The sequence below is a fragment of the Phallusia mammillata genome, chromosome 7 (genome assembly GCF_965637545.1).
Source record: "Phallusia mammillata chromosome 7, kaPhaMamm4.hap1.1, whole genome shotgun sequence".
Classification (NCBI taxonomy): Eukaryota; Metazoa; Chordata; class Ascidiacea; order Phlebobranchia; family Ascidiidae; genus Phallusia; species Phallusia mammillata.
The window spans coordinates 16,721,815-16,743,117 of record NC_137258.1 but is presented as its reverse complement, the minus strand read 5'-3'; the positions used below and the strand labels follow the sequence as shown (position 1 = coordinate 16,743,117).

The 21,303-nt window shown below is 34.7% G+C and overlaps 3 protein-coding genes across 7 annotated transcripts; all 3 read right to left on the bottom strand.

The window, feature by feature from the left end:
• Positions 1–2,263: 2,263 nt before the first annotated feature.
• Positions 2,264–6,568, bottom strand: LOC145238823 (retinol dehydrogenase 12-like). Of its 4 annotated transcripts, none has more exons than XM_080102095.1 (6): positions 6,138–6,534; positions 5,794–5,932; positions 5,611–5,720; positions 5,005–5,173; positions 4,497–4,731; positions 2,264–2,755 (listed from the first exon to the last, which is right to left on the bottom strand). In XM_080102095.1, exons 1-6 carry the CDS (start codon positions 6,450–6,452, stop codon positions 2,656–2,658), a joined length of 1,068 nt encoding a protein of 355 aa, XP_079958221.1. In that variant the 5' UTR covers positions 6,453–6,534; the 3' UTR covers positions 2,264–2,655. The 4 variants fall into 4 exon arrangements, with proteins under 4 accessions (XP_079958221.1, XP_079958223.1, XP_079958220.1 ...); XM_080102097.1 differs by having other exon boundaries at positions 4,497–4,707; positions 6,138–6,531; XM_080102094.1 differs by lacking the exon at positions 2,264–2,755 and adding an exon at positions 2,762–3,607 and having other exon boundaries at positions 6,138–6,568.
• A 934-nt stretch (positions 6,569–7,502) lies between these two features.
• Positions 7,503–14,025, bottom strand: LOC145238821 (solute carrier family 22 member 15-like). Of its 2 annotated transcripts, XM_080102093.1 has the most exons (12): positions 13,863–14,025; positions 13,506–13,613; positions 13,317–13,446; positions 12,836–13,000; positions 12,387–12,516; positions 11,263–11,375; positions 10,873–10,996; positions 10,438–10,578; positions 10,173–10,249; positions 9,712–9,890; positions 8,756–8,896; positions 7,503–7,819 (listed from the first exon to the last, which is right to left on the bottom strand). In XM_080102093.1, the coding sequence occupies exons 1-12, from the start codon at positions 13,947–13,949 to the stop codon at positions 7,787–7,789; spliced, it is 1,428 nt and encodes a 475-aa protein (XP_079958219.1). In that variant the 5' UTR covers positions 13,950–14,025; the 3' UTR covers positions 7,503–7,786. The 2 variants fall into 2 exon arrangements, with proteins under 2 accessions (XP_079958219.1, XP_079958218.1); XM_080102092.1 differs by lacking the exon at positions 7,503–7,819 and having other exon boundaries at positions 7,842–8,896.
• Position 14,026: 1 nt separating this feature from the next.
• LOC145238820 (solute carrier family 22 member 15-like) lies at positions 14,027–21,229 on the bottom strand. Its single transcript, XM_080102091.1, has 11 exons — positions 21,140–21,229; positions 20,673–20,780; positions 20,381–20,510; positions 19,643–19,807; positions 17,793–17,922; positions 17,272–17,429; positions 16,987–17,110; positions 16,489–16,629; positions 16,343–16,419; positions 16,044–16,222; positions 14,027–14,996 (listed from the first exon to the last, which is right to left on the bottom strand). The coding sequence occupies exons 1-11, from the start codon at positions 21,224–21,226 to the stop codon at positions 14,835–14,837; spliced, it is 1,461 nt and encodes a 486-aa protein (XP_079958217.1). The 5' UTR covers positions 21,227–21,229; the 3' UTR covers positions 14,027–14,834.
• Positions 21,230–21,303: the final 74 nt, after the last annotated feature.

Sequence of the window (21,303 nt, the reverse complement as noted above, 5' to 3'; positions counted from 1 at the left end):
GATGGATCACCGCATTCTTATAAAATTTTAAAAAAATTTTCATTATCAGCAACAAACACTGTTTCAAACTAATTCTACGACGAAAGCTATTGACTTTCGACAAAAGTGGACAAGCGCATGGTAAAGTGATTTTTTAAAAGTTTGACAATCAACGAAATTATGTTCCGGTTCCGGCACCCATAAAGTTTGGGGTTCTAACACTTGAGCGTGATAATAAACGCTGAATGCAAATATTTAAAGTTTACATAAAGAATAAGCGGCCAAATTTACATGAAAAATAGCAATTTAGCTTGTAATATTACGTTGAAGTGTTAGAACCCAAAATTTTCATTCAATTTGGCAAATCAAATTCGCGTTTAAGCTCTCCAGTCCGAAAAATCAGACAATTTATGTATTATTTTCCCATACCTGCTGTATCATTTTGGCCACAAAATGGTTCCATAGGCTTTATTGCGTAACAATGGGTTGGACAAATCGTGCTAAGTTGTGGCAACTTAGCTAACCTGCAACGAAAAAAGCTAACTTGCGACGAACACTTGGCCTCATCCAGCCACAAGCCGATTTAGATTTTGTATCAAAATAGGGAAATTACCTGCACCTCAGAATCAGTGTCACGTGTTGTGACCAAATGCTAGGCGTAAAGGGATACTTGGCGCACATACAGGTTGTGCAATCTTAGTTTATTCATCTCTTTTTGTACAATTTTCAATATAATTGCCTTTATCGAATAATATGTAAAAATGGAAATCACATAACTCGACGAACAGGATGACTAAAAACTGTTTACAGTAAATCTATATCCGACAGACGGGTTCGCGAGCTAAAACTGCACCTGGAGCGCAATCGCATGTTGCACATCACGGCACAATGTTCACCGGTGGTGGTTTTGCGCGACGACCTCCATTGACACCCGAACCGTGGGGACGAGTCCAGTGCTGGATTAAGGGTCTGCTGGCCTGTAGGCACATGTTACAAGTGGCCCGAAAATCAGGGTTGCCAGCTAAAAAATTAGAATAATCAGTGTTGCCAAATCATTGTCACAAAGTCTACTGATTTTTAAGTAGCCTGGATTTTTGACTGGCCTGTAGGCACGTGCCTACTTTGCCTAATAGTTAATCCGGCACTGAACGAGTCACTGCAACGGTTAACTGTATGAATGTACGTGAACGACTCCAGCCCATCTCGGAATCTAACGATTAGGTCCATGTCGACTCATTTTGACAGTGTTGACAATAAGTATACATTATATTTTGACCAGTGAGGTGGCGGACCTGTGATTTTGCATACAGTCAAGTTTATTCTGGTAAAGGCATTCCACGTAGGCCTGCATGTTACTTTGAGTTGCAATTGCAAAATCGACGATAAATGCCTTACCAAACTTATGCAAGCTTTGGATGATTTATTTCTTCACGTGGTACCGTCGTCACCTGTTGTGTACTCAAATTTACTTGCTGCGCCATTTTCTTGTGAGCTCCCGTCACGTAAGGCTTTAAACAAAGGTGTAGCTCCAGCGCGTTCAGCAATAATCCACCAATTGTGCCCTCCATTTTTACGTTCCTTATAGTTTCAACGTTGCGCAGCTGTTTCCTACTTGGTAATTGTTTTAGTGTGGGGGTGTGCAACATTGGTCGTCGGTTGGCCACACCACCAATTTCGGAGGACCCTATAATTTTTTTCATGTAGCCTACAAATTATACACAATAGCCTACATTTGAAAATTCTTTTAAAGCAGCAATACATTTATTTTATAAGCCATTCAGAGTTTCACCAAACACTGACTTTTAGCTGGTTTAGCTTAAATTGAGAGATTTACCGAAAACTAGCGGGAAATCATTGCTGAATTCCGGGAAAATGTTTCTTGCTCTGAATCAGAGTGGTGGTGATGGCCACTATAAAGGGCTTGGCGGGCTCGTGTTGCACACCCCTATTTTAGTGCAATTGTGATTCTATGTTTTCTTCCACCAGGAAAATAAACTCAACACTGTGGTTGTTGAGATTGTGACGCCCTTATCAAAAAGGTAGAACAAACACTATGTGTCGTCTTGGTTTGGATTACAGCACAGGGCGGTGTTTGGTTTAATCTTTAATCGAATGAATCTTATTGTCTGAAATATACTTTCCTGTTGATACTTATTTTCTGTTGTGAAGAACTGCATCTAAATTATTAAGAACCGCATGTTTTAACAAACACGATGTATTGTTGTGTACTAAAATCCATAAACAAGGAAATTAGCGAAGACTGATCTTGATAACACACCACACATACATGTCAGTTATTTATGAACAAAAGCAAAAAATGCAGTATAGTAGTTAGTGTTGTAAAGAGAGGTAAACATTAGCATAGGTTACATCAACCTGAGCGAGAAGTGCTTGTAAGTTAGAAGAAAATATTTTTGGATGGGTAATTGCATTATACTGTCATGGCATTTTTTCAGTGTTGTTTTAATTTTTCCATTATAAACATGCACACAACATGACATACAAACACACAAAAAATGTGAAAAAGGCCATTAAACTGATGAAAAAAATTGCATTGCCCTGTAATAAAGTTTATTCACAAATTGTACAAAACATCTGGGAACCTACATGATTAAAACAAAAATGTAATAGTGCAAGATATCGACAGAAGGCTGTTATTGTTACAAGTACATATGATCATGCATTCAGTTTGGTCATTTCAATGCTGATGTTCCACAGTTTCTCTGCATCAGCATCATTCTTGGCAGCATTTGACTCATTTTCAACATGACAATCACTGCAGGTAGAACAGCAGTTATTTCAAGTAAAGATGCATATTGATATATATATGTGTTAATATCAAACAAATAGAATTGACAATACTTAGAATTGACAATAAAAAATAAATTGACAAAAATTGACAAAAATAGGCATGTTAGGTTTGTTTCCGGTTACGTATTTGAATTCACACATATTTATCATTATACTGTATTAAGCGACATCAGACGCAGTTGACGGTTGCCGCTAGCGATGCCAGTGACAGCGGTTATTGACGGATTTTCTGCATAACGTTTGGCGCGAAGTTGGCCCTTCACACCGGCAGTGCGGTTTGCGTCAACGACTTTTGTTGTTATTTGTTGAGGAAACTGGGTCAATGTGCTCGACATATTGAGTGTTTCTACGTTTTAAGAAAGTTGCTACCAAGTTCCGTTTAATTTATATTTTGTGACAAAATATCATGTTAATCATCATACCACTGTAAAATGTTTCCAAAAACAATTGCAACAGCAATATTGTATTTAAAATTGCTGTTTAAACACACTTTCATGTTTTTCTTATTTTCCTGGTAAACAATAAAACAATCCACCTAAAAGAAAAGACCTAAATCAACAAAAAGACCTAAATCAAGCAGAAATATATCATAAACAAGTGGAACACCCGCCGAATACCAAGTTTTTCACCCAGCAGTCCAGCGCGGCTGACGGAAAAGTGAAATCCGATTTAACTTTGCCGTCAGCCACTTCATCCGAGAAAATCACCCCGTTACAGCAAGTCGTTGTCTGGTGTGAATACCCCATCGCTTGCCGTCGAACACAAAAACACGTCGCTATCCGCCAACCGGGTCTGGTGTGAATCTCGCTTACTAACCCTTTCATTGTATCACAACTTATCAGCAAAACAAATTCAATGGCACCAACTTCTAAATAAATTATTGGTCAAGTGACATTGTGCATTATGTTGGTAGTAAAAAATGTTAGTAAATACTGGGTTTGGGGTTGTAAAAGTATAGATGGGGATGCAAGCACTTTACACAATGTTCATGAAAGCGGGTTGGCATGTGGGCAAATATATGACGTTGATACTACCGTATAAACTCGCCGATAGGTCGCGCCACCGTATAGGTCGCACTATTAGTTTTGTGTTAAAAAAGTTTAATTTAGAGTTGACTCGCACATAAGTCGCACTGAAAATCTAGGGATTTAAAAGGCCCTTTCCCTAGCTTTTTTGCATAAATAACTGGTGCAATTGGTTGTTTTTAACATTGAACTGCATTGCATTGAAACCGCAAAACTATGTTTTCTCAACAAAACGGGAAAATCCAACGCACGCTGAGCCGTCGCATGTGCGTGTGCGCTCATGAAACTGTCTCTCATTGGTATGTGCGTGCACGAGCGCACGCACCCGTATTCGATAGCACATTTCCACTACAATTCGTGTCTATAACGCGCACCCTTAATTTTTTATTGAAAATTAGTCTAAAATTTTGCGCGTTATACTCGAATAAATAGGTTATATCCGCCCAATAAGCCGACCGGAAAATACGGTACATGCAATAGCCGAAAAAAATTTGTTCCGACTTGGTGGCGAGTTGCACTTATGTCGAGCGGATAGGTCGCACCTATATTTTTTAAAAAAAATAAGGAAAAAAGTTGCGACCTATCCGCGAGTATATACAGTATGTGCTGGTTGTTAAAAAACACTAATGAGAAAAAAATTTCCTTCATTTTCTAACCTTTTATTTAAAAAAAAAACATTACCTGAAATATCTTGCAGTCACATCAGCAAGTTCAGGCGCAATGGCACAATATATTGAAGTCTGTGCTCCATGTTCAGCAGTTTTCCAGCTCATGATTAAGCGATGAAGTTTGACAAAAGTTTTCATAAAAAAATTTCCAGGGCTATCAAGATGACGCTGTAAGTCTGTCTTTACTGAGCCTGGGTGTACACTGTTAACAGTTACCCCAGTACCTACAAAAGAAAGGTAAAATATACCTATACGGTAAAATTTACCCATAAAAGAAAAAGTTATGTTCTGCCACATAAAACAAATTAACAAAAGTAACATACTATTAAAATATGTTGCAAAAATGTCAAAACATATTATGTTAAAATTTATTGGAATGTACGGCTATCTGCCAAGGTTCATTTCCGATACAATATTTTATAATTGACTCCTTCAAAAAAATCTCCAATAGGCAGGATAAAAGGTTGAAAATTCAAAAAATACAGAAAAATGCCCAAACACCACAAACATAAAAAACACACCTTCCAACTGTTTTGCCAAGTGCCTACAGAAAAGAATGTTAGCCAGTTTGCTCTGTCCGTAAGCTGCCCATGCATCATAGTTCTTGCTAGAATTCAAGTCATCAAAATTCATGGAACCAAACTTGTGTCCCAGAGAACTGAGAACAACAATTCGACTGGGTGCACTTATCTACAAAATAAGCAAATAAAAAATTAATGACACAAAAAAAATACATGAATAACAATTAAAAGAAACATTTTTTTTCATTAAAAAAAACATTACCACTTTCAACTGGTTCAAACAGGTTTGTCACATCCACAATTTATCTGTGTGCACATTTGTGTATTCTTGTGACCTTTTTGACCACTACCCAGTTCCCGCATCAGTTTTTTAATGAGATTATTTTTAAAGCAAAAATGCACAACACAAACACACATCACCCTGTTATAATTGACTGGCCCAGTTAATAAAACAGGTCACTGCCAATACCAAGAATGCCATAAAAAAGGTATTTGCATAACAGGAACTTTACCTTTTAACCACATGAGCCTCATTAAATACTGCTAGAACACTCATATTTACAAAAAGGCACAGTCACTTTACATCTATTTTTCTGACAAACAAACCTTGATAAGATCCAACAGCAAGTTTGTGAGAAGGAAGTGCCCAAGATGGTTGACCCCAAATTGTGTTTCAAATCCATCTTCAGTCTTGCCTTCTGGACACAGCATCACTCCTGACAACAACAGAAACATTAAATCCAACCACAATCCGCTAAAACAACATAAAAATCCCATTTTGCTACAAACCTGCATTATTAATGAGTATGTCGAGCCTCTCTTCTGTGTTATTTATATCTTCAGCAAATTGTCTGATTGATGCAAAGCTAGAGAGGTCGAGACTTTTAACAACAACCTTTTCATCAGGACACTTTGCTTCTTCAATGATCTGAGCAAAAACACATTTTAACACCTAATTCAAATCACAGCTATGCATCTAACCATAGCTCTGCTTAGCACAGGGTCTTAAAATTACTCTAACAGCAATGGAACTGACACAACAATAACTTAAAAACATTATGTTATGACACAAATATTAGGTGATTTCTGTTATCATTATCAGTATTTTGCAATATCTAAGCAGTATAAAATACCTTATCTTTGGCTTCTTGAGCCTTTTCAGCATTCCGACAGGCAATGATTACTTTTGCCTCACGTTTCACTAGATCAACAGCAGTCCAAAAACCAATGCCAGTATTTGCTCCAGTTATTATTACAGTCTTCCCTGGTAACTTCACATCACATTTCACCCAACTTCCTTCAGCACTGACTGGTTTTGGAAGTTTGCTCATAGTAGTTTTGTTGTATTTGCAAATAAAGCTAGCAGAAACAGGCTTTACAGAGTAAGCTTTTGATTTAAACACAATGTTTATATTTTCCTTGGCTGTTTTCCAAAGTTTATGAAACATAAAAAACGTTTTAAAGTCCTGGCATTTCTTGTTTTGCAACCCCTTTGTGTCTATCTTTGCAAAACTTACATAGGTCTATTTGCGTTCTATGAATAATTTATACTGACAAGTCGCCCTCAAAAGTACACAAAATACACTGCAAAAAGTTTTATAAAATCGTCCACTATGATTACTGACGGTCTCACGCCGAAAACCGACAATATTCAAATCATTGACAATCCATCTTACAGCAAAAATATTTGATTTGATGAACAAGCAATGTCATATTAAATTATTTCTGTTCATGATTGCGATAAACACCAGTGAATGCAGGGCAGTGCTGACTTGCCCACTGGGACTAGGTCTGCTTATTATAAACCTCAAAAACGTGCCTGTAATGATTACCCTGCAAAAATGATACTTTTTTTAATTATTGCGGTAAACAAACTAAAGGGAAGTGCCGAAGGACATATGCTAACTAAGCGTACAGGACTTCTTACGGAGGTCTAACGTATCTTTTTCCGGTACTTTATCGGGTATAAAAGTACATGGACTATGCACTAACACTAAAATACAAACTTAAAGTTCACGTTTTTAACTTTGTTTATCCAAACAGGGAAACTCCCTAATTGTTTCAAAAACTCAGTAACAATTCCGTTTTTGTAAAAAGGAAAATATTTACCATTCTTTTGTAATTATTTATGCTTTGTTGCAATATTCTGTGCTAACAAACGAAAAAAACACTAATTTAATGACACACATGGTCTTTTTAGTTTTTATATTCGCAAAGTTTAACTGTTGGCCTTGTTACCCTTGTATCATGAACTGTTTGTTTCAGTTTTCTTCTCAAGTGGACAGTTAACGCCTGACTGAGTTAGCCGTCAAGCTGATTGTGCGGTTATGTCTGCTCTATCATTTTTTTATCGGATTTTTTCGACTTGTGAGTTTTCCTCTAGGTTGGCAAACACAAAGGGCCGAGATAGAATTAGAATTCAGTCGTGTAAACACAAGCGGTTATGCAAAGCACTTGGCTATCTTAGCAATGAATTCAGACAACCCACACTAAGCAAACTTTTTAAACGATCTTTACATATATTTGTTAAATTGAAGTCACTGTAACATTTTTTTAGACCTAACTTAGTGTCAAGCCTAGTAAGTAAGACCAATGACAAAAACGAGAAAACTTCTGTTAAAATGCAAAAACGGAATGTTAATTCAAAAAAAGAGTTACACAACATACAGCGAAGACACAAACCACCAATCAATACTGCATTTGATGTCATGTAATAAACACATTTTAATGTATCATCTTCATTCCATTACTGAAACACTACAGCTTCATAACTCCTCAGTGGCTAAAAAGAAGGTGGAATCTTCTGTGACATGTTCTACAACAATGCAACAAACATGTCCAATTTAAGGGTTTTATTGCAATAACAATGTTGCAATAAAAAAAAATGCTACTTAAAATATTTTGTGACACTAAAGCATATTGAGACGAAATTAAAATAGTTTCAGTTGAGGAGAGAAAAAATATAGAGATTAAGTAGAGTTGCAAAAACATCATGCACATAAGTTCCAAAAATACCAACGACATACAATCTGATGCTTTTGTCTGATTTTTAATTAAGTACTCTTCCATCAGCCCCCACTTAAAATAAAAAATGATGAGAAACTTACAACATGCAACCTTGAACATATCATATACAGGTACTACTAATTAACGTCTTGTCTGATTTAGATTAACTTTTTCCCTGTTTTTTTAAGCCACAGTGTTTTCACAACCATTTACTAATTCAAAGTCACCGCATAAATGAAGTTTTTATATGGACCAATTGTATGCAGAGAACAAACATTTAATGTAGTACAAAACATGCAGAAACAGAAAACATATGCTGAACAGAAAAAACATCCTTGACAGGAATGCGTTAATAAGGAAATATGCCTGGTAACACACAAATGCATCACAAAGTTAAAATATTGTGGAACATTTTATATAAAATTATGTAACTTTCATAGGTGGTAAATGTTGCCAAAAAGGCCATGCAGGTTAACAAATTTATGCGGAGTACTATACACATATATATTGTGTCAACCTAATATAACACAAAAATGTTTATTTTGCAAATCCATAAAATGAGAATAAAGATTGTCCATACAGTTTTTTGTGTGTGAGGTAGTAGCAGTAGTAGTATTAGCAGTACAATAATGCAAAACACAAAATGAAAAGTACCACAAAATATGCAACAAAACAGTAAAGATGATTCATAGAATTATAAGAATTAGTTTGCTTTCAGGTGCATGGTTGGGTTAGAACCACTGACCTTGTGATTAGGAGAATCAAGATCTTCAAATGAATCTGGAGGTTTTGAACCAAGGGTTTCCGTAAGTTGAAGTGAAAGTAAACCACCAGAAAGGCCTAATATTCCAAACAGTGAATATCCAAGAATTGGATTTACATCAACCTGTACAAGAAATGTTATCTTCGTTTGTAGCAATGTTGCAAACAAGTCTTTAAAAAAAGCAAGGCAAATTAATCCTATGCAGAAGCATTTCTCAAATCCAAGTCATTTACAATTTACCAGATGATCATAATAGAAACTTTTGAATCTTTGGAAATGTTTTACACTCAGATATGGGCCTGTATCTTATTCCCAAGTCATTTATTTGTGGAAATTAGCAATATATACCCTTGTGGTTACAAAGCAAACAAAGGTAAGTGGTCAATAAACAGGCAAGCATGGAAAAGTGTATTCTATCGGCCACTTTGTAGTAAGGTTAACCACCTGACAATTACAATTATAGTCACAAAAGATTAGATCTTGAAAGTATTTTATTTCTGCCCAATGATAAACTCAACACCTCTAATATATTTAAGTCCACTGGTAATAATTTTGTAAATACATCCTGTTTGAAAGGGGCATCTTAATTTTTACCAAAGAAGTGTGAAAAGAAAGTATGTGGTTACAAACAAGCCTTTATAAAGCATTAAAAATAGAAAAAAAAGTTTTAAGTAAGACCCATCGGTCAAAATTGATCGCTTATTTCAACATCAAGTTGTTACCACATATTTGGAAGCACTGGATTATGCTGAAGGTGTTTTTAACGAATATGAATTTATTTATAGTGTGCTTTTGCAAATTTTAGTATTATCAAACTCAGAAGTTGTACCTGGCATTAAACTACACAAAACAGCTTAATTCCCTCAAGTTATGGTTAAGTAATGTATAAGAATTCAATTTCTTCAAAATTATTTTCACATAACCCTCAAGCAACTAACCACTGATTTCATCATGGAAGCTAAAATTCCTCCAACCCTTGCTGCCATTGAGCATGATCCAAGAGCAACATTCCTAACAGAAGTTGGAAATAGCTCAGGTGTGTAGACATAAATGGCATTAAAACTGGCTGCAATCATCATTTTTCCTGTTAAGCCAAGAATAAGGCTTGCCATGGGGTCTGCGAAAATGAAAATAATAGGTAAAAAAAAGTATTTTCATTTAAAGTTTTAAGAGTGCTAATTTTTAATTGAAATGAGACTGGGGGTGTAACTGGTATAATTCTTTATTTATTTGGTAACAAAGTCCAGACAAAAGTATTACTATACATTCTATACCTATGCTCAAATGAGCCACACATTTTAGAATTTCCCGTTGTACAAAGTTTGCCCATAAGTAGCAACGCTGCTCAATAAACTATGTTTAATCATGTATTGTTTAATGTACAAAGTGTGAAGCTTACTTGATACTTTTACAACAGAGAAACAAGCTAAAGAAGTCATGATCATAAACATAGCTGTTGTTCTTTTTCGACCAAATCTAAATGAAAACACAAAGGATGACAAAAAACTTAAAAAAAATTGTGCAGCAAACAACTTGACCATTTATTGTATATTGCATGCATGCAGACAGAATTGATTTTACACATCTTAGAAAACAAGTAACAATTTTTACAAACAGTTTAAAATAAATCATTTGCTTAAAAAACAAGCTATTTCTTGACTGACCCTCTTCTTTCCATTAATGCAGTGCACACAAAAGTGGATGGAATTTCAATCAATCCTGATAAAGTTGTACTGACGTAAACGTTGCTTCCAATACTTCCAGCTGCTAGTGTCATGGCATAATATACAAGACTGTTCGAAAACCTTCAAACAAGTAAAAAATACTAATAAGACTTTTCTTTTTATATCACTGTTTTTGACATAATTTTTTCTATTTATGTTCTATTAATTTATTTATTTTCTGTATTTGTAGTTGGGTAAAAAAGTATACAGGAATATGGTTAAGAAAAGAAAAACACAATCATACTTAGAGGTAATTGTAATTGTCAAAAATTACCGTAAAACAGCAAAACAAAAATTGAAAACAGTATGAGTCACCTTTATTTTCTCACTTACTTAAGTAAACTGACCTACAAACTAAAAGCAAAAAATACTAACCATATAAATAACATGATTATAGTTCTTCTGGCAGTCACAGAATGTCGAAACAAGTCAATTATATTTTTGTTTGTCTCTTTTGGCTGATTACTTAAAGATGTGGATTTACTTTCAAGATTGATTTCTAAAAAATAACAACAAAAATATATTTTTTGAAATGATTTGGTAATTGCAAAAAAATGAAGTAATGTATTTTCAACATTTTTATTAATCAGAGTGTTTTAAATGCTTCCAGGGTCCCCCAATTCAGTGATCAAAACATTGTAAAAAGGAACCCTCTATATGTTAATGGGATTTTTAAGCTTCAAATTCATTAAAACAGTCAAGCACAAAAGAGTTTATCTTCACAGCATAAATTAAATATTCAATATAAAATTTTCAAACACCTACTGCTGATAAGAGGAATTTTGACGCCATTTCGCTTCGCCATCAGAAACAAAGTAGATTCTGCCTCTTTTAGTTTTCCCTTCGAGTACAGCCAGCGGGGAGACTCCGGTATTGTCCTAATAGCAATGTTTTACCTTGTTTAATTGGCCTGGTGCAGTTCTTCTTATACTATGCTAAGCATACCAGTATTGATACCCCATCAGTCAACTGCCAGCATGCATAGTTTTATTTGTTCGCAGTTGAAATGATAGGAAAATATTCCTTGTTGTTCTTCTATACTTTTTAATGCCGGATATAATCAAGTGTAAGATAAATTTATGTGGACAACATGTTTAACTAACTGTATTTCGATCGTTCTTGCAATATGCAAGAAAATACTTTCGGGAGCAATTAAACTTATTTGACTGTAAAGCAGTGGTTCTCAATCTTTTTTTGTTGCGACTCCCCTGGACAAGTTTTTCTGGACTTGCGACGCACCAGCAAATAAAAGTTAATGAGGAAACTTATTATTAAAGTTGGGTTTATTGATACAACAACAAAAAGCCACGAAACAAACTTTTTTGCGACGCCCTTGGAAAATTGAAATGACGCACCAGGGCGTCGCGACGCACAGTTTGAGAACCACTGCTGTAAAGGATCATTCAGCGACTATTTAACTTACATTGTGTCAGACTGCATTTACAGTTTTATTTAGGTAGAAAAGAAACTTACAAACTCTTTGTGTTTATCGAGGTTTTTCTGTTTGTGATGTTGTTGCAATAGTTAGTGAAAATTAATTCATATAATGTACCAAAGGTAAGAGTAGATAAAAATTACTTTGAGTAAGAACCAATGATTCTTGGAAAATCTATATCGCTAAGTAAAACTTTTGTTAACATGTGTTGGTGCACACTAAAACTGATATTATTCTGATAAAACAGTTAACTGGAATAGAACTGTAGTTTAGTGAACTTGCAGCATTCTGAAAACAATTTAATATGTATGCCACACATTACACAATCCTCACCTAGAATCTACGCAAAACTATATATTGTATTTAAAATAAAATCAGTTGTACGCTTTTTAAAATCATCTTTGGAAAGATAGGGAGAACTTTAAGCAATCAGAACAAACATCAAATTGCTTACCAGGCATACAACAAAGGAATGAGTTGAACAAGTGTCACACTAAGCGTTAAGTATCTCCAATTTGGAACGAAATACGCAAAAATGGCAAGAATACCGATTCCTATTGCAAACTGAATGTTACTAATAGCACCTGAAAAAATAAAAGCATTTTGAAAGTCATTGAAACAACATTTACATATTGTGAAACACATGCAGATATTCAGGTATTGCACATAAGACAGGTAAGTTTGAAATAAGTTGGTAAATGTTCTATTTGGCTTATTACTGAGCATCTGATGTGAATTTATGTATCAGTTAGATATTTGACTCAATAAAATAGAAATGAGACAGGCAGTTTGATAGCCAGTTCACTTTGAGCATAAAAAACTCACAGCGCCTTGTCCCACTAGACGAGAAAAAAGGAAAAAAAGTGTTACAAAATGAAACTTTGTTTTATACCCAAAAATTACCTGTTATAGCCCACCATGATTGTCCAACAATCTCCTGAAGGTAGACATAATTCACCAGCGCAGCACCCCCCTGTAATATACCAGTCAGAAATCGGCCGAGTGCAAAAAACTGCCATGATGGAGCAAAAGCAGTTAAGAGGCAAACTGGAAAAAGGAGACTGAAACCTAAAAAACATGCAGCAGTTCTTAGTTAGTAACATTCTTGATCTGATCTTTTAAAACATAATAAAAAGGAATAGCAACCTCTTTTAAAACATACGAAAAGGAATAACAACCTGTTTTGCTTTTAGTACCAACTAGTGAAAAATATATTGTAAAGTGTGAAACACCTATAAGCACAAAACAGTAGATACTCAGTTGAAATTTTAGTCACAACTTATAATACATTTGTTATGCAGTAATAGACTGTTTGGTAAATTAAAAACCAGCTAAAATATAGACAAATACCTTTTAATGTGTAAAGAATTTTTAACAAACATACCAATTTGTAACACTGGTCTTCTGCCATACTGATCTGAAAGCTGTCCAAATGAAATCACACCAATAAGGTTTCCACAAAAGTAGAGGGATTGTATAAGGTCACTCACCCACTGATGATCAAGCAAATCCCACTAAAATGAATTTGAGTTGAACCATAGCATCATGTCATAACAAGACAATTTGTTATTACCTCAGTTAAAATTGAACATTCATCATTGACTTTTGGGTTGACTTTCTTTAAGTCCTCTGGTTTGGCCCCAACAAACACCACCAACAATGTTTGAGATGTAAGAATCAACTTTAAAAAACATTTTTTATGTAAGCTTACATAATGATATATATCACAGGCTTGGTACAGACAAGCAATAATAATTTATTTCAAAAAACATCCTAAGAAAGACATTCAAGAAAGAATTTTGCTTAAAGCTCATTCAGACGAGCTGGCAACATATACTAAGCATCACATATTTGTTTATTTTATTTTTTTAGATTTACATCAAGTAAGTTGTGTGTCTTTGACATGTAAAATGTGGAGGAGATTTTCTACCTGGTAAATGCCTAAAGTTGCATAGGTCAGAAGTTGATACTTCCCAAAAGTTCCAACAACTTTGTTAAAGCAATCATCAATGTCCATAGCAATGGAAGTATCAGATAAGACCAGATTAAATTACAGGTACCAATTACCGTACATTATGATTCTATTTGTTAATCTGTAAGGTAAAACAATAAAGTTCAGGCTTTCACACAGTGGTAATGTTGTAATTGATTGCACTTTAAGTGAAAACCTAACTTCTATCAATGAGAACAAGAGTGAAGAAGTTTTAGTTCTACCTGTTAAATGGAAAAGCTAAAAACTCAGCAAAGCAGAAACTGACTTTCCCAGTGCAACCCAGGTATGACTGAAATATATTTTTGGGCTGCAGTAATAAAAGCTATCAGTATAAAAGTTTGTGGCCTAGTGGTGAAAAGTCAGTTGTCAGTTCAAAGTAAAAACAATACCAGTGGAAAGTAAAACTGCTTCACAATTGTTTCATCCAAAAACAGCATAAACATATTTATTACATTCACATTTTAAAATTAACATCCGTTCAGGTAAATAATTATTTACTGTAAACTTGAAATAATTTGTTTCAACTAAATGTATGTTTTGATCCCACGTTTTACTGACTACCCTAAATCTCTTGGCATCAAATATCACCAATTTACTACAAAATATGGCAAGTTTTTGTGATAGCGCCAGAACATAGTTTTCTTTTAGTGGTTTCAATCAGTGCCTTGTTGACACAGATGATCAATATCTTCATGTGAATTCTAGTGCTATGGGCAGTGTAACATGTTAAAACAAATGGATTTGACATTTGAGCCAATTGAGAACAAAACACAAAAATAAAATTAAAAAAAAGCAATATGGCATAGATAATAACAGTAATTTTATAAATTTAAACTTGATAAAAAAGGTCGCACTTGTTAAATGAAAATAGGGCTAAAGGAAACCTTTGCAAGATTAAACAGTTTTTTGTTATTTAGAAAATTCAGGGCTTTGTTCATCAGGATGATCAAGATCTTCAAATGAATCTGGAGGTTTGGAACCAAGTGTTTCCACAAGTTGAAGTGAAAGTAAACCACCAGCAAGACTTGATATTCCAAACAATGAATATCCAAGTGCCCGATTTACATCAACCTTTGATTGTTGCCAAATAAAAATTTAAAGTAGTAAAAACCAAAACATATTATACAAGAATTATTCGTATGTGTGCTTTTTGGGTTTTTATATCCAAGTATTGTCTAGTGCAGGGGTTGCCAACCTTTACTACTCAAAGAGCCACTCGGACCAGTTTCACGTAGTAAAAAAACACTGGGAGCCACAAAGTCGTTTTAAAATTTAAAATAAAATGCAAAACGTTTTTAGTCTTATGACATTCGACTTTTTGTTGTTAGCTAGTGTTTCAATGCATATTAGACACACTGGTATACTAGTCTCGTCATCAGAGAAAACAACTTTACGTAGCGTTGCATATTCTGTTTTTGCAGATTTGTATTCCTTTGTTAACGCGTTTGTTACATAACAATTAACAAACAGCTATTGTTACGCGCGCACACACACTGCAAACAAAAACAGAATTGTCTCATATTGCGTATTAACCTGCGCGCCGCCAGTTTGCCTCTTTCAGACTTAACGTTTGATGGTATAGAGATGTGCTTGCAGGTAACTACAACAAGCGAGTACAGTCATGCTACTGCACTTCAATTTTCGTGTTCGACTTTTGTGTTCGGCATAATCGTCACATAATTTTTATTCAAATGTACAACATTTGGTAAATTCAAAAACTGAGCCGCATCAGAGGGATCAAAGAGCCGCGGGTTGGCGACCCCTGGTCTAGTGAAACAAAGGTACAATTATTTTGTGACCAGTTGATACAATTGAGTGAAACTGATGCAGCCAAATCTAATCACTGATAATAGAACAGGTATTTGTCAAAATATTGCCTTTGATGTCTATTAGGGCCATTATATTCTTCATGAAAATTATGACCCTCATATAGTGTTTAAAACAATACATAAATCTTTTTGTACTGGTACACTGTAGGTTACAAGGGTTTTATCTATTCATAAAGTTTGTGCTGAAAGGTGACAACAAAAATACTGAAAAACTGTTTTGGTAAGGCAGTGGGTATATTTTATCATAAGTGTGCAAAAAGGGGGATAGTATTAATCTGCTTTAACTGACCACTGATTTTAGCATGGAAGCCAGGATTCCTCCAACCCTTGCTGCCATTGAGCATGAACCAAGTGCAACATTTCTAACTGAAGTTGGAAAGAGCTCAGGAGTGTACACAGAAATTGCATTAATACTTGCTGCGATCATCATTTTTCCTGTTAAACCCAAAACGAGAGTGGAAAGGGTGTCTGGAAAAACAGGGGGAAATTAACAAATACTATCAAGTTAAAAAGTAGGGACATTATCACAGAGAAACATAAAATAAACAAGTCACATAGAAACATGACTGTTACAAATAAAAAACTTACTTGACGCTTGGACAACAGAGAAACAAGCAACTGAAGTAACAATCATAAACACAGCAGTAGTTCCTTTTCGGCCGAACCTTTAATAAAACACAAGCCTAATTCTACTGGGAATTTGTTTCTTACAATATTGTGCTAACTAAACCAACCCTCTTTTTTCCAGTAATGCCGTACATACAAAAGTGGAAGGAATTTCAATCAACCCAGAAAGTGCAACGCTTACATATATGTTGCTTCCAATATCGCCAGCTGCGAGTGACATGGCAAAATAAACAAGACCATTTACAAACCTGAAAAATGTACTTTGATTTGGCGTTAACTGTATTAAAAAAAATTTAAGAGCAAGAAAAATGTAAAACATTGCTTCTTAATTCATTTTTTTCACAGTTTATTTTGTTGTGAAAGCAAGTTGTTTGATTTACTCAAAGCAATCTTGTGTGTTTATATTTTTAGGAATGTCAAATAAAAATCATTTTTGATAAGTTTAGTGCATTCTATGATTTAGTCTCAAATCTGTGGCTTGCAAAGATCTTCCAGTTGTTTAACCTTGGACAAAAAGTTTGATTACAATTGCATATCAGAGATGCTGCGCAAAACGTTTGAATGGTGAGCAAATGTTTGAGAATAACTGACACAGCCTCACCCACCATATACATAACATGATGACAGTTCTTTGTGCAGTCACTGGATGTCGAAACAGGTCAATTGCACTTTTGTTAACAACAGGTGACTTGTCATTTGAAGTTGCCGTTTTACTAGCAAGCTTTATTCCTGCAAAATATTTGTAAAAATTAAATTAATGTACTGTCCTTGACAAAAATAGGCACACAAGAAAAAAAAATAGTCACCAAATGTAGAAATAGAAAAAATTCAGACTATACAATAAAGGCCAACATTGGTAAAAACCTAAAACTAAAAAAAGGAACCCATACTTGCAGGAATACTTGAGTCGTCATCAGATGAAATGAGGTTAGTTGTAGTCTCGTGAGGTATTTTGACTCCATTTCTTTTTGCTATATAAAGTAAAGTTAACTCTGCTTCTTTCACTCTTCCTTTTGAGTACAACCAACGAGGAGACTCAGGTATTGTCCTGCAGCAACAACAAACAGTGGATATTGTTAAAACATCAGAAAAAAACTGAGAAACAAAAAATGGTATGTACATAATGTCATCACGTTTTCTTTTTAAAAAAATGATTTTTCTTTAACCAACATAAAAATGAAAGTGCAAGTACCAGAAGTGGTAAGGTTGAACCAGACTTGTTTGACCACCCAAGTGCAATGTATTGGTTATGTTGATTATTAGGCCCTTTGTAAAGGTCAAAGCCAAGAAAATTGTGTAGCTTTTGAATTGAATTTTGTGTGACCCTTAAAGGCTTGAGGCAGAGTAACAAATAGTGACTTTGAATGCTCCATTTAGTACAGTTGCTAATTGGATTATTTATATTACTCACCAAGCATAGAACAAAGGAATAAGCTGTGGAAGTGTCACACTAATTGCTAAATTTCTCCAACTTGGAATGAAGTAGGCAAAGATGGCAAGTAATGCTAGGCCAATGGAAAACTGAATGTTACAAATCGTACCTGTAAAATGGAAAGTGATGTTTAACTCAAAAGTAAAAGGTGTTTCCGTTTAATTTGTATACATATTTACTACACAACTAATTTAACATTTCATTCCCAATATGGTAAATGGTATCACATTTCAAATGTTACACAAATTTAAACAAAAGACTGTTTTGAAAATGTTGCAAATATTGCTTGCATTTTCAGTGTACTGAATGGTGATGTTTTAAAAGCAAACACTAAATTTACTTTTCCATTGAAATCATTGTCAAATTCGTAACACATTTAACTAAACTTGATCAAGAAAGCAGCTGCAAAAACCACACAGTTGAAAATATGATTAATGCATAATAGAGTTGAGTTGAAATAACAGCACAAACTAGAAGGGTGGCTTAGCATTAATTGCCCTTGCATATACACTATAACCTATTTTAAAACATTAATATATTTCCTATGCTTATTTTGTATTGGGTCCCATATTAGTCATCGTCTTTTATAACTTTAGTCGTTTCTGCAGGCAAAAACTCATGGGTCCCCACATATGCAAAGTTGAAAATAATGCAATTCAAGAGATAACCATGAGAAAGTCGGGTGTTGTAAGGTAAAACACAGTGATCAGCACTGGGCTTAAATAATAATACTATGTATAATACAAACTATAAAATTAGATTCACCCCAGATATTGTTTGAAGTATGTCCTATTTAACGTTTTAAAAAACTGACCCATTTTAGGGGGCTAGTAGGGTAACTAATTGGGTTCGACACACAAACTAAAAAATATATAAAAACCACAATGACTCAATCAATAGTACTGCAAAATTTCAGCCCAATCCGCCAATGTTCAAAATTTCGACCACTAGAGGTGTTTTGAGCAACAACTGTTAATGTTTCTGACGTCATAGGGCTGTTAACAAGCCCCTAACTGCCATGGCGCAAAAACGACCACCAAGCAACCCACCAACGAGCAACATACAACTGCTTGCCCTTGTAACACTATTGCGCCAAAGAAATCTTTCGTTTGTGGTGCCCAGTAACATACAAATACGTTTTACATGTTAGGGGCTTGTGGGGTAAATGTTAGGACTACAGGGTTGAACACAACAATCGACACCTATAAATGGCATACTATACAAGAAATCCAAATTTCAACCAATTCTGACACTGTTTAAAAACTCACCCATTTTAGGGGGCTAGCGAGGTAAATACTGGGGTTATCAACAAAAGCAAAGTGGGATGCACATCTACATGAATATATCTACCATCTGTGTAAATTCCAGCCAAATCCATCAAACATTTGATGGAAAAACGAGTCGGACAAACTTTGGGTAAAACACCCTTTTTAGGGGGCTAGCGGGGTAAATACTAGGGTTATCAACAAAAACAAAGTGGGATGCACATCTACATAACTATATCTACCATCTGTGTAAATTTCAGCCAAATCCATCAAACATTTGATGGAAAAACGAGTCGGACAAACTTCGGGGAAAAAATACCCATTTTAGGGGGCTAGCAGGGTAAATACTGGGGTTATCAACAAAAACAAAGTGGGATGCACATCTACATAACTATATCTACCATCTGTGTAAATTTCAGCCAAATCCATCAAGGATTTGATGGAAAAACGAGTCGGACAAACTTTGGGAAGAAAAAAAAAAGGAAGAAAACAAAAGAAAAAAAACAAAAACAATTCGAGTAAAATCAATATGTGTCCCCTTCAGGGAAGGGGACCCATAATTACCTGTAATTGCCCACCATGACCGACCAACAATCTCCTGAAGGTACACATAATTTACTAATGCTGCACCACCTTGAAAGAAACCAGTTAGAAATCGTCCAAGCGCAAAATATTTCCATGATGGCGCAAAAGCAGTGAAGAAACATGCCGCCAAGAGTAAACTAAAACCTGTCGAAAAAACGCATCTTGTCACCATGCAACTTGCTACCAAAATATTCAGGAAAAACTGTTGAGCACTATATTTTACATAAATGATCCACTACATTGCTTCTAGTGGGTTGTATGGTAGTTACAGAAGGATAGTGAAAATTCCTTTACTCATAAACCATGGCCTAAATATTCAATGGTGTACTTTTTTCACATTTATAATCTCTTTGTTAGAATGCCTGACAATGTTATTTATGTGATAAAACACCATATTCAGGATAAATGTACCATGAGCAAAAATTCGAAGTTGATGAATTATCTTTTATAACTTTAATCTAGGAGCAGACAACCACGTCCAATGACATGATTGAGTGTCAGAAACATGCTTTTGAAATCTTTAAGCAAAAACTTTATATTAAGTGGGTGTGTGAAGGAATTTTTGGGGTTTGGCAAGATTTTTATTACATGTCAGGCTGTGATTGTGTATGTATAAACTAAAAATGCACTGTTATGCAGAGCAATGGTTCTTTGCACCATAAAAAATAAAAGAAGACAAGTTTTGGTTATTTACATTTGTGTCACTTGTTAACATACCTATTTGCAATACTGGTCTTCTGCCATATCGATCAGAAAGCTGTCCGAAAGAAACCACACCGATGAGACTGCCACAAAAGTAGAGGGATTGTATAAGATCACTCGCCCACTGATAGTCAAGTAAATTCCACTAAATTTTTGAACCAAACAATTGTTAAAAGTAAAATTCTAAAACATGATTCAGCATGTAGTTTTACAAAAAAAATACATTGTAAGGGCAATCTGTAAATTCAAAAATAAACATAAAAAAGACAAAAAAATACCTTTAAAAACATGCTAAAAAATTTGTTACCTCCGTCAACATGGAACAGTCATCACTGACACGGGAGTTAACCGATTTTAAATTCTGTGGCTTGAGTCCAATGAATATAACCAGCATGGAATGAAATGTAAGGATTATCTACAACAAAGATATAAAAGTTCAAATGATAAAGTAAATTTGTTTTTGCAACACTTTTTCTGGATTCAAATCTTTTTTTTATTTCTTTTTTCTGAACAAAAAAAGGTGGTTGTAATTTTTATCTTCAAGCAGGATGAAGGGGTAAACAAGACGAAAAAGGTTTAAGGGCTCAGCTGTAGACACTGTATTAATGTACCATGCTACAGTAAACACAACCACTATCTGTTATACCTTATGTAAGATGGTTCCAGCTAAAACCATGCATTAACTTGCAGAAATTCATTACAGTTCAAAATGAAAAAAATTCTAAAAACTTGACACTAGTGGAATTAACTGTTCAGGAAATTGAACATGTTTACCTGATATATGCTTAGAATTGCATATGTCAAAAGTTGGTATTTACCAAAAGTTCCAACCACTTTGGAAAAGCAGTCATCAATATCCATTGTAAGGAAATCCAAGAAAAAAACAATCAAAATATATTACATGTACCAAATAACTAAGCACATGATTCTATGCTAAA